We start from the raw sequence: 14,482 nt of genomic DNA on the forward strand, positions 1-14,482 counted from the left end.
TAAGCACTAAATTACAACTCTGCGCAAACCATATGCCGAAACCTGGCAAGTCTGGTATCGTTGGAGTCGGCAAGGATTCAGGAGACCAAAAAACACACTCCCATCAAAATATGTCAACCACACCCAAAGTTATAAGCGTTTGAAAAAAAAAATTCTCCACTAGGTGGCGCTGTTTCGAAACTTCTCAGGCTACTTCAGGGCATCGTGGTGATGACCCATACCAAGTTTCATAACAATCTGTTCATGCGTTCATAAAATACAGCATTTTTGCACATAATTCAAAATGGCCGACATCCAAAATGGCCGACATGGTAAAATTGGATATCAGTCGACTCGGCATGACGCCCTGAATCTAATGAGACCAATTTTATGATTTTTGGATAAACGGTTCAGAAGTTATAAGCCAAAATAGGCATTTTTCGTATCTCCGGACAGGTAGGTGGCGCTGCGCCGAAACGCTGCATGTTGCTTCAAGTCATGCTTGTGATGACATGTACCAAGGTTGGTTTGAATACGATAAAGCGTTGCGGAGATATAGCCTTTAGTGTGTTTTTGCAACCTCCACGTAAAATTTGTTTGTGCGTTTATTGAAAACGATTGGACGAATCAACTTGAATTCCATAACTTTTTGTCAACATGCTCTGAAGATGATCTGTTTCAATTTTCGTGACAATCGGAGCAACGGCCTAGGAGGAGTTCGAAAAAGTAGGTTTTTCAGAAAATTCAAAATGGCGGAAAATTTGCATACCGGAAAATGACATCATAGGGTGAAATCGAATCGGCTTGAGCCAAGGAATCCGATGAAAAAATAATTTGTTTCTAGCCCTTAGGGGTCAAAAGTTATAAGCATAAATATGAGTGAAACTTTGGACAGGTGTGGTGGCGCTAGAGGGATTGAGTTAGAGGCACCAAATTTGCTATAGTGACAGCTCAGACTGGCCTCTATGAGTGTGCCAAATTTCACAACTTTTTACCATACGGTTCTATGGGCTGCAAGAGACTCCTATGGCGGAAGAAAAAGAAGAAGAAGAAGAAGAAGCAGAATAATAAGAATAAATAACACTAACAATTTCAATAGGTGCCTCCGCACCTTCGGTGCTTGGCCCCTAATAATAGGAACACTAACGATTTTCAATAGGTGCCTCCCGCACCTTCGGTGCTTGGCCCTAATAATTAATATCAGAGGTGAATAATGGTCAGCCACAACTCTACGGTGTGAAATGAGCTGATAACATTAGGCCTGTCGCAATAGTCAATAAATCGCACAATAAAAATAAATGAGCTCGATCATTTTTTCGGCCGTGATAATTTCCATTTGCATTCTTGTTTGTTTTCCTCGTCTCTCTCGCTGACTGTGCCTGCGCCTCATCCGTTTGGGAAGGTGTTGTCACTACTCGATCCGTACCGCAAACACGATTTGTCTGCGCATGCGCGAAAATGTTTCTACTTCCTGTTGACATGGCAAAGCAATTTACGGCAGTTATTTGAATTACTACCACTCGATCCGTACCGCGATAGTTTTTTATTTATTGCATAACTATAAATCAATACAAAATAAACAATAAAGAACAATGAATATGTGATTTTTGAAGAGTTGATAATAAATGTTAATTGTTGTGTTTTGTGTATTTGTCAGGAGATGGCGCTATAGTTCACATGTTGTTACCTATAAAAAGGGTATGGTAACGCCCGTCTCACATACACATACTCCGTCTACAGTGCGTGTGTGCGGTGCGTGTTGCGTTGCGTGTGCGTTGCAGGAGCCCCACACCCTGTTGTGCTTTCACTTATGCTGCGTTTGCAGTCCCGCAACTGATCCGCTGTTGCACACCACAAACACAGCATTTATTCATTATTTTTTATTTAAAATCCAAAATTTTTACTGAACATGCTCGTCAGAATTCCAATTAGCCTATCTTTGTTTACTCTTTAATAGAAGTCAGGTTAGGTAGCCTACTACATTTAAACACAATTTAATTAAATTCATTTATTCATGTTTATAACTTACGATTTAGCTCACACAAGGGGCAAAACATTTAACATAGGTTATAGCCTTAAATCACAAACTTTTAAATTAGAAACTTACCATAGTCTATCTCAAAACAGCCGACTCTCGTCTTTTCTTTCGTTTTTTACACCCTTTTAAAAGAAATCTGCAGCTCAAAAGAACTTTGCTTTTCACCTCCAAGAAAGATACGAGTGCCTCTCCATTATGGCACTTTTTTTACACTAAATGCCAGGTAAGGCGTCGTTTGTTGCTTTACTTGAGAAAAAAAAGCCATGTGTTGACTTTGAAACAAGAGTATATTTTATAAATGATATGCATCTGTGGTGAATACTAGATTTTCGCGTCAGTACATGTTTATTTTAATGCAGAACAATGTTTCTATCACTTTAATGCAGCAACACAACGCAGCAAAAAATAGACTCGGTACGAAAACGATCCGTGCACTGCTGCAGACGCAACGCACCGGGAACGGACTGACGGACCGCATCCGCGTGCAGTGTGAACGCTGTCATCCGTTAACATGGGTACGGAAAAAATACACACCACACACACACTGCAGACGGAGTGTGTGTGAAACGGGCGTTAGAATGGAAGAGTTGTTGCACCTGCTGTCAACGTAACCATCTGGCACTGTTGGTTTGTTTGTCCTGCTTATGGACTGAATAAAACTTTGAGAATTGGGAAATGTCTTGTCCTCATGCTTACCTGGATTTAAACATAACATTAATCATAAGCAAATACTTTGTAGGTTTGAAATTAAGGTAGGTAGGCCTATCTTGCTTTGTCAAAATAATATTTACTCATCATACAAATAAAATTTAAGACATCATCCAGCTCTTTACTCTCCTTAGTATATTCCAAGGTTATTATTATGTGGCACTAATTACATTGATTAAATAGTTAGACTTGCTTGACCCCATTTGGGAAATTCACATGTTTTTGTTTGCATTCAATATTTCATTTTTTAAATGAAAGTTCATTTTTTTCTACTTCAACATACTTGTCTACAATATAAAGAATACATATGTCTGCATTTAAGAAACACACGGGACAATTTATTTATATCCAAAAAAATGTTTCCTGGATGGATCGCCTTTGCTCCTTTTGTGGAGTGGAAGATGAGTCTGTCCCTCACCTTTTTGGGATTGTTTTCATGTAGTGACTTTTTTTTTTGGGGGGGGGGGGGGGGATTCGTTTGTTTGTATGTTTTTCTCTCTTAGACAATTTTTATTTGGAGTTTAAGGATGTCCCATTTGTATTTTTTTGTATAACTCTGACAATAGTCTTGAAGACAAGTTTTTTTTTTCTTATAAATCTATTTATTTTTCTAGCTACATTTTTTTTTATACACAAGTGCATTTTTTTGTCTGTTAAACTGTCTTTATTTTTTTGTTGTAAAGATTCTGAAATGTAATTTAGATACTGTCTTTCTTCCAGCAATGCCAAAGCTTTAAAGTCCTCTATGCGGTGCAAGAAGTATATATGCCTTTTTATAATGTAAAAAGGGAAAAAAGGCATTGGCATATTTTTCACTGTCTCACTCTCTTGAATTTAGGCTACTATAAACTGCACGTCACCCCTTGCTCAATTTTGTTGTTGTTGTTTTTTTGTGTGCTTTTTTTTTATAGTTTCATTTTATATATATAGTGTTCTTTGTTATTATTTAATTATGTATTTGTTTGTTTAATTCATTTTGCTGCCTCGGTCTATTGTTTATATTTGTGTTGTTGTTGTTGAATCCTTTTTGAACTGTGGCTGTTTGCTTTTGTATTTGTTCAATAAAAAATATATAACAATATATATTTTTTAAAAGTGACACCGTTGTCGCAAAAAACTTTGGCGATGACAGGAAGTGACGTCAAAAGTACGTTTTCGCGCGTGCGCAGAACAAATCGTGTGTCTGGTACGGATCGAGTAGTGACAGGTGTTTATACACACATCCGCCGTGAACTCTATGGGCGCCGCCATCTTGCTGCCGCCTTTGCCTGCCGCCATTACTGTGTGCCTGTGAAGTGTGACAGTGTGACAGAGCCGGCGCCCTCTAGTGACATTTCAATGAAAGCGGATCCTGCTCATGAAATGAAATGTCTGGTGAAAGGGAACATTGGGTATATGATGTCAGGCAGTGGCCAAAACTCAGCAGCAAGGCACGCAGTAATGGTGGTGCTGCTTTACTTCAGTGTTTTTGCCGGATGTGTGTATACTAAACACGCAGACTGGGTTCCGGCGTGATGAGACGTCATGCTCGGCCAGATTCGCTGGAACTCGAGCTTCTTCGGTTGCGGAGCCGCACGCAGTTACAAAATTTGCCGTGCACACCGCCAAGCGAAATGGGGTCTCGTGTGGAGTTTAAACAAGGCTTAAAGCTACACTGAAGTTGGCAGTTTGATAAATGCAAGTTAATTCTTCAGTTCAATCTGTGTGTGCTAAAGGCTCATACGTTCCTGTAGAGATAGCAATAAACATTCTCCTTTTTGACCAAATAAATGAAAAGCATGTCATCAATGTCTTCTCTCTTGCTGTCTCACCTAAAATCTCACCTAGCTTTCCTCAGAGATGGTCAAGTCAAGTTCAGTTTGTGCATGATTACATGATATAACCATTTTTTTAAAACTGTATCCTAAATTGTGGATAATATCATATGATGAAGTAAATTTCTGGAGTGTTAGCGATTAAAAGAAAAAACAACAACAAGAACCATACAGAACTGAAAACCGTAAGCCTAAAACCGTGATCCGAACCGAACCGTGGGTTTGGTGAACCGGGCCGCCCTTAATATGCAAAAAAAAAAAAAAAGGGGTGGGGGGGGGGGGGGGGGGGTGGGGGGATGCAACATATGAATCTCGCCTAGGGTGCCAGAAAGGCTAGAAACGGCCCTGACGCCATTATCATTATTTTGGATGAAAATTCTCAGAACAAAAATATTTTCGTTTATTGCAATAATTTCTTGGCAAATTTCTTGTTCAGCAAAATGTGTTATCGTGACAGGCCGAGATAACATCACCGTTTTCTCCAGAGCGACTGTACAGCCCAATCAAATTTGGTTGCAATATTTTCCTGTTTAACACGGTGAAGCTGCTTTGAAACAATCGTCATTGTAAAAACACTATATAAATAAAGCTGACTATTAAAAATCTTTATATTAACTGGCTTTTCTATGAATGCAATACAGTGAACGACAGCCGTCTGTGTCTCCAGTGGCTCACATTATTGGCAGTTTAGTGTCGAGTGATTCATTTACACCAAAACTAAAAGATAACGTGCCTTCATCTCTGGAAACATTATTTGTGTCTTACATTTCATAATGAACTCAGATAAGCTCAGGGCCGACTCGTTCTCCAGCAGGTCTTTTTCATGAATGTGAATGTGTGCAAAGGATTGTGGGTGATTGAGCTGAATTAAAGATGCGAAACGAAGGATCCTTCAAACTGAGACGGCCTTCAGAGGCGCTTGATGACGTGGCCGTCGAGATCTGCAGCCTTACTAGGACACAGCCTCCGTTTGAGAAACACCCGCAAATTATGAACAATATCCCAGAAATCAATCTGTGCCCCGTGATTTAAACACCTCTGATCTCTGTGTTTCTCTTTGGTCATAATGTTTTAGACTGTAATGATTGAACTCAGTGTTACTTACTGAACATTTCCGTATCCAATTAATCCGCTCAGGTCAAACATCTGCATCGTCTCCTCTGAGGACAACAACACAAAAACTAAAGCTGACCACTGAGATGAGGAGAGTTTCACAGCACGTAATCCACGGCTCATATGAGGTTGAGCTTCGTTCACCAGTGAAAGATCACCCAGTTCATTCAGACAGTGAAACAGATTGATGTATTTATCTGGAGAGGGATTCTCACTGATCTTTTCTTTAATATAGTCGACTGTTTTCTTATTGTTGTGAGAGCTGTTTCCTGTCTGTGTCTTTAGTTCTTGTAAGAGACTCTGATTAGACTTCACTGACAGACCCAGAAGGAAACGAAGGAAAAGGTCCAGATGGCCATTTTTACTGTCTAAAGCCTCATCCACAGCTCTCTGATGGAGATCAGATAGTGAAGCTTTCGCTCCCTTAGTTGGTTTGGTGATCTGGTCAAACACATTGATGTTCTTGTTTATAAAGGAGAGATGCACATATAGAGCCGCTAGATGTTCCTGAAGGCTCAGATGAACAAAGCAGAAGACTTTCCCCTGATACAAGCCCAACTCCTCTCTGAAGATCTGAGTGCACAATCCTGAGTACACTGATGCTTCTGTCACATCAATGCCACACTCTCTCAGGTCTTCCTCATAGAAGATCAGGTTTCCTTTCACAAGCTGCCGATACGCCAGTTTCCCCAGTTTGACAATCATGTCTTCATCTTTCACTTTCTTCTCATAGTCCTTCTCATGTTTGATGTTGGTCTGAAGGATCAGGAAGTGTGTGTACATTTGAGTGAGAGTCTTGGGAATCTCTCCAGTCTCTGCTTCACTCATCATCTTCTCCAGAACAGTGGCTGAGATCCAGCAGAAAACTGGGATGTGACACATAATAAAGAGGCTCCTTGATGACTTCAGGTGTGAGATAATCCTGTCGGCCAGACTCTGATCACTGATTCTCTTCCTGAAGTATTCCTCCTTCTGTGGGTCACTGAAGCCTCGTACCTCTGTCACTCGATGGACACACTCATAGGGGACGAGATCAGCTGCTGCGGGTCTGGAGGTGATCCAGATGAGAGCCGAGGGAAGCAGATTCCCCGCAATGAGGTTCGTCAGCAGCTCGTCCACTGAGGCCGATTCAGTCACATCACACAACCTCACATCGCTCTGAAAATCCAGAGACAGACGACACTCATCCAGACCATCAAAGATGAACAACACTTTATACTGATCACTGGATATTTCCATTTCTTTGGTTTCAGGGAAAAAGACATGAAGAAGATCTGAAAGACTGAGTGTTTTGTCCTTCATCAAGTTGAGCTCTCTGAAAGGAAGTGGAAATATGAGCTGGACGTCCTGATTCTGTTTCCCTTCAGCCCAGTCCAGGATGAACTTCTGCACAGAGACTGTTTTTCCAATGCCAGCGACTCCCTTTGTCAGCACAGTTCTGATGGGTTTGTCTTGTCCAGCTAAAGGTCTAAAGATGTCACTGCATTTGATCGCTGTGTCCTCTGTTTCTGCTCTCCTGGACTGTGTCTCAATCTGTCTCACCTCATGCTCATTATTGATCTCTCCACTTTCACTCTCTGTGATGTAGAGCTCTGTGTAGATCTCATTCAGGAGTGTTGGGTTTCCCTGCTTTGATATTCCCTCACACAAACGCTCAAACTTCTTCCTCAGATTTGATCTCAATGTGTCGAGGACTTCAGCAGGTTTAGAGTCATGACTGTAAGATTAAAATACCACATTATTACACAAGTTAGAGAAGTAAAGAGCCATAGATCACAAAATGGATGATTTGTTTGCTGTATTATGGGACACAGAACATCATACGGTTTCTGAAATGTTTCAATCATTAATCATGTGTTTGAGTGATGTGTGATGTCATTGCAGCTCCTAAAATTAAACAAAAGTCCCACATTTTACCTGAAACCAGGACACATGCTTTCATTAAAGTCTTGTGGTTGAATCTCAGGCGTGAACACAGTTTTGTTTTTAACTGGTCTGGATTGAAGATTTGCCCTTAAATCAGAATGAAGAGGGTAAAGAATCAGACACACTGATATTGATGTAATTGTGTCATTAACTGAGTAACAGACCAACAGCTTTTACAGTGTGTGAATGTATTATCTATGCACCATCGTTTTATTCTTTGTATAACGGTTTTATTTACCTTTGTTCTTATCTTTGGTTATTGTTATTTCATATCTTTATCATCATTATATTCTTGTTCATTCTCTTTGCAACTGTATATTTCTATGTATTATGCATCTGTTGATTATCTCTCTCTCTCTCTCTCTCTCTCTCTCTCTCTCTCTCTCTCTCTCTCTCTCTCTCTCTCTCTCTCTCTCTCTCTCTCTCTCTCTACAACTATTTTAATTTTCCTTGCTTTATTTTAATTCTTACACAATATTCTTATTTCTTGGGCATATGTTATCATTATACATTTTTTATGTAAAGCACTTTGAATTGCCATTGTGTATAAAATGTGCTATACAAATAAAACTGCCTTGACCTTGCCTGCCTATACAATACATATAACTTTACACAAGAGCACAATGATCATCATTAATAGACTGAAACTTACAGGATCTAAACTCATTACACTGCTGTATATTAATAACAACTTCAACAATATCTAGTACTATAAGCATAACTGTGGCAAGGGAGACGTGATTCAGCGAGGTCGGCAACGGGAGAGAAGAGACAGGGGACGAGCGGTACGTGGGTCAAGTGCAGGATTACATTCACTTGTGTCTCGTTGCAGTAATTGGCGTGGGGAGACTGGATAAAGCTTGATGGAAACGGGAAGCTGGAGAGAGAGAAGCTGTGGACTCGTGTGGATGTGGGAGAGGAAGCTCTGGAGAGCACACCTGTTATCGTTATACAGAGACTGAGACTGAACTTGAGTTTGAAAGCGCGTACAGTGCACCTTATTTGTGAATTGAGAGAGAATTATAAATAAGTCCCAGCAAGCCGACCCAGTCTCCTTCCTTCACCATACTTTGAACATTGTTATAATAACTATTATAGAGATGATATACCTGAGATCAGGCCGTGTGTCTCCATTCTTAAACACTATTGGGTGATCCATAGACCCGTCACTCTTCATAGACACACAGCTGGACTCTGGTCTTGATCTCTTCTGTTGGACTGAACTGGTTTTATAACTAAGTAAAATAAAAAGCATACAGACTTATACATGTTGTGCACTTTTACTGGAAACTTCCGTTTTAGGAAAGATCAGCACGATCACATGACAATTCAACGGCACAAAGGAAGGACAAAGGCTCACAGACTTAAGAGAGCAATGTTTGGCTGAGCTTTACAGATAAACCACATTACTGTACTCTAGTAACGGTGCTCTTGCTGTGAAACATCCCTGCTCTGACAGACACTGTGAAGCCTTCAACAAATCTGTACCAGTGGTTAGAAAAATCAGCTCACTTTTACATGTATTCTATTAAAGGTAGAAAAATCTCAGCTAACATTTACTTGATATCATTGCTAATATTAGACGGACTGACGGACTGATACATTTAGCTTCTAAGTCAAATAATTCATAATATAAGCCTAACTTTTATAGAGATGATATACCTGAGATCAGGCCGTTTGTCTCCACTCTTAAAATTTGTTGGCGGATCCATAGACCGGTCACTCTTCATAGACACACAGCTGGACTCTGGGTTTGAGCTCTTCTGCTGGACTGAACTGGAACAGAGAACAGATTCAGTTTAATCCTTTAGATTACTGCGATCATTCTTTATGAGAGGAACCATATTAATATAAACATATTCATCTTTGATCAAATCACTTTGAGGAAACTTTATAATCATTTTATTTAATAGAACTGATATTTTTGTGATAAACAGTGTTTGTTGAAAGTACCAGTGTTGGAAATCTCCATCGGTGAATCCTTGTGGATCGGCCATGATGAAGCTGCAGGAGAACCTGATGAGTTTGATCTCCTACACTGACTCTGAATGAAAAAACATCACACACTAAATTAAATTAAACATCCTTCATAATTCATCTGAACACATCTGAAATGTGTGAATAATGGATCATGTGACTCAGTCATTTGGCCTAACTTACTCACGGACAAACACCGACAAAACAACTGACCGTTGGATTTAGAATTGAATGGAAAATGCTCAGACTGACCGACAGACAGACACAGACAAACACTGACTGAACACGTTCACACTGACCCGACAGACACAGACAAACACTGACTGAACACGTTCACACTGACCGACAGACACAGACAAACACTGACTGAACACGTTCACACTGACCGACAGACACAGACAAACACTGACTGAAAACGTTCACACTGACCGACAGACACAGACAAACACTGACTGAACACGTTCACACTGACCGACAGACACAGACAAACACTGACTGAACACGTTCACACTGACCGACAGACACAGACAAACACTGACTGAACACGTTCACACTGACCCGACAGACACAGACAAACACTGACTGAACACGTTCACACTGACCGACAGACACAGACAAACACTGACTTAACACGTTCACACTGACCGACAGACACAGACAAACACTGACTGAACACGTTCACACTGACCGACAGACACAGACAAACACTGACTGAACACGTTCACACTGCCCGACAGACACAGACAAACACTGACCGAACACGTTCACACTGACCGACAGACACAGACAAACACTGACTGAACACGTTCACACTGACCGAGAGACACAGACAAACACTGACTGAACACGTTCACACTGACTGACAGACACAGACAAACACTGACTGAACACGTTCACACTGACCGACAGACACAGACAAACACTGACTGAACACGTTCACACTGACCGACAGACACGGACAAACACTGACTGAACACGTTCACACTGACCGACAGACTCAGACAAACACTGACTGAACACATTCACACTGACCGACAGACTCAGACAAACACAGACTGAACACGTTCACACTGACCGACAGACACCGACAAACACTGACTGAACACGTTCACACTGCCCGACAGACACAGACAAACACTGACTGAACACGTTCACACTGACCGACAGACTCAGACAAACACTGACTGAACACATTCACACTGACCGACAGACTCAGACAAACACAGACTGAACACGTTCACACTGACCGACAGACTCAGACAAACACTGACTGAACACATTCACACTGACCGACAGACACAGACAAACACTGACTGAACACGTTCACACTGACCGACAGACACAGACAAACACGTTCACACTGACCGACAGACTCAGACAAACACAGACTGAACACGTTCACACTGACCGACAGACACAGACAAACACTGACTGAACACGTTCACACTGACCGACAGACACAGACAAACACTGACTGAACACGTTCACACTGACCGACAGACTCAGACAAACACTGACTGAACACGTTCACACTGACCGACAGACACAGACAAACACTGACTGAACACGTTCACACTGACCGACAGACACAGACAAACACTGACTGAACACATTCACACTGACCGACAGACTCAGACAAACACTGACTGAACACGTTCACACTGACCGACAGACTCAGACAAACACTGACTGAACACGTTCACACTGACCGACAGACACAGACAAACACTGACTGAACACGTTCACACTGCCCGACAGACACAGACAAACACTGACTGAACACGTTCACACTGACCGACAGACTCAGACAAACACTGACTGAACACGTTCACACTGACCGACAGACACAGACAAACACTGACTGAACACGTTCACACTGACCGACAGACACAGACAAACACTGACTGAACACGTTCACACTGACCGACAGACTCAGACAAACACTGACTGAACACGTTCACACTGACCGACAGACACAGACAAACACTGACTGAACACGTTCACACTGACTGACAGACACAGACAAACACTGACTGAACACGTTCACACTGACCGACAGACACCGACAAACACTGACTGAACACGTTCACACTGCCCGACAGACACAGACAAACACTGACTGAACACGTTCACACTGACCGACAGACTCAGACAAACACTGACTGAACACATTCACACTGACCGACAGACTCAGACAAACACAGACTGAACACGTTCACACTGACCGACAGACTCAGACAAACACTGACTGAACACATTCACACTGACCGACAGACACAGACAAACACTGACTGAACACGTTCACACTGACCGACAGACACAGACAAACACGTTCACACTGACCGACAGACTCAGACAAACACAGACTGAACACGTTCACACTGACCGACAGACACAGACAAACACTGACTGAACACGTTCACACTGACCGACAGACACAGACAAACACTGACTGAACACGTTCACACTGACCGACAGACACCGACAAACACTGACTGAACACGTTCACACTGACCGACAGACTCAGACAAACACTGACTGAACACGTTCACACTGACCGACAGACTCAGACAAACACTGACTGAACACGTTCACACTGACCGACAGACACAGACAAACACTGACTGAACACGTTCACACTGACCGACAGACTCAGACAAACACTGACTGAACATGCTCGGGCGAAACACACACAGACAGAGATGATTGTTCTCAGTGTTACTTACACAGCTGATCTAGTTGCTGTAACCACAGGCAGCAGCTTCTGAAGAACTTCATCTGCTGTGTTTACTGTGACACTGTTTGAACATAAAGATAAAAAATAAGTGAATTATTAATGATAATAATAAAAATTAAAGCTGCGAGCAGCATTTAGCGGGGTTCAAGCCATTTAAGGTCTTTAAGCATTTGACACCTTTTGCATGAAAGGTTTTTAAGCACTGAATGAATTTTAGAGATATCAGGTGAAATGAAGTGATAAACTGACAAAATGTGATTTTAAATATTATAATAGTGACTTTATAAAGTCTAAATATGAATTGATCAGGAGAGTGCAGAGAATCATACTGCTGTGGTTTGGTTCCGATCAGGCAAAAAACCTAGGACTAGAGGTTTTTAACATAATTGTGAATATTTAAATAAAGATTTGATTGACAGTATTGGTTATAGAGGCAAAGTTGTTCAGTATGAGAAGATCTATCATAATATATGCATATTATGTGGCTGTTTTAACCCCACCTGATTACAGAGATTCACCATAGGGAATACATGGTTTTCAAAGCTTTTTAACACTTATAGCGCCCCCTATACTCCGATCTCCATAAAACTTTGCATGTGTCTTCAACATGTTATGTCACATATACCCAACAATTTTCGTGAAGTTTTGAGTTTCTCCTTAGGATTTATAGGCTTTTGAGTGTATTTTTGCCACACCTCTTTTCTAAATGGCCCTGCTATAGCCATACAAATGCAAAAAATCAACTTTTTTTGATAATTATTGATCTAGAGAGTCCAGAGAATTGTCCTAGACTAGTTTGGTTCTGATTGGGCAAAAAACCAGGGACTAGTTCGCAAAAGTAGGTTTTTAACATTATTGCAAATATTTATTTAACGATTTGATTAACAGAAATTGTTCTAGAGGCAAAGTTGTTCAACATGAGGAGATCTATCATATGATATGCATATTTTGCCGATGTGTGCAACACCACGTGATTGCAGAGCCATAAAACTCGTTAGCGCCAACTAGTGGCCGATTTCTTTCAAAATTCTTACAGACCTCTAGGACCATGAGTCAAACATGCCTACTGAGTTTCGTTCCGATCGAACTCCGTTAACCCTGTCTAATAGGTGCTCAAATTTCATTGGCCGATGGCGGCCATGTTTTTTGAGATACGCCAATGTTCTCATAGACAGACATGGTACCTTGGGCCAAGACACCACATACCAATTTTCAAGTCAATCGGACTAGCGGTCGCGTGGTTATAGCCCTTTTTGTGTTTTTTCCATGTTATAGCGCCACCAAGTGGCCAATCGTCGCGATTTTTTTATAGTGACCAAAGACTGAGCCCATACACATGTTTACCAAGTTTGGTGAAGATATCTCATTTCTTGCTGGAGTTATAGCCTCTTTAGTAAAATAGGCTCCGCCTTAAATGTACATTTCCACGCCCCTTTTCGTTCATGAGTCAAAATTTCAACTTTTTTTTGATAATTATTGATATTCAGACTAGAGAGAACATTTTGGCACTGGTTTGGTTCCGATATGTCAAAAAACCAGGGACTAGTTCGCAAAAGTAGGTTTTTGACAAAATTCAAAATGGCGGAAAAATTTGCATACCGGAAATGAAATCGGAGATATACGTTTTGTTCGTCATGGTCTCAGCTTTCCAATGATATAAGACACTTGACCCTTAGGAGGAACGGTATAAGAGTTATGAGCCATTTCGCGTTTTTGGTTGCTGTAGCGCCACCTATTGGCCAATCTGGCTCATAATTTGATAACCTCTCCTCGATTTTTGGACTACCTATTGACAAAGTTTGAAGTCTCTAGCATTTACGGTTTGGTCTGCACGATGAGTTTTACGGCAGAATAATAATAATAATAATAATAATAATAATAATAATTAAAGCTGCAAGCAGCATTTAGCGGGGTTCAAGCCTTTAAGGCCTTTAAAGCACATAGGCATTAAAGACATTAAGTTTTATTTAGCAAGATTTTAAACACTGAAATAATAGATGGAAAAGTCCATTCACAGCCAATATAGGCAATTTACCATAGGAAATGCATGGTTTTTAAAGCTTTTTAACAGTTATACCTATAGTCCGATCTCTTTAAAACTTTGCATGCTTCATCAGCATGTCATGCCACATATACCCAACAATTTTCGTGAATTTTTGAGCTTCCCTTTTTGGTTAGCGCCAACTAGTG

The 14,482-nt window shown here is 41.0% G+C and overlaps 2 protein-coding genes across 2 annotated transcripts in view; both read right to left on the minus strand.

Annotated features, from left to right (window-relative positions):
• Nucleotides 1-14,482, minus strand: part of LOC137084567 (NACHT, LRR and PYD domains-containing protein 12-like) — a gene marked incomplete at its 5' end in the record, with an annotated part of 382,843 nt that overhangs the window by 211,104 nt on the left and 157,257 nt on the right. The window lies entirely within an intron of this gene.
• On the minus strand, nt 5,641-9,076 carry LOC137085232 (NLR family CARD domain-containing protein 3-like). Its single transcript, XM_067451792.1, has 2 exons — nt 8,688-9,076; nt 5,641-7,369 (listed from the first exon to the last, which is right to left on the minus strand). The coding sequence occupies exons 1-2, from the start codon at nt 8,831-8,833 to the stop codon at nt 5,641-5,643; spliced, it is 1,875 nt and encodes a 624-aa protein (XP_067307893.1). The 5' UTR covers nt 8,834-9,076.

The sequence above is a fragment of the Pseudorasbora parva genome, chromosome 8, assembly GCF_024679245.1.
Source record: "Pseudorasbora parva isolate DD20220531a chromosome 8, ASM2467924v1, whole genome shotgun sequence".
Taxonomy (NCBI): Eukaryota; Metazoa; Chordata; class Actinopteri; order Cypriniformes; family Gobionidae; genus Pseudorasbora; species Pseudorasbora parva.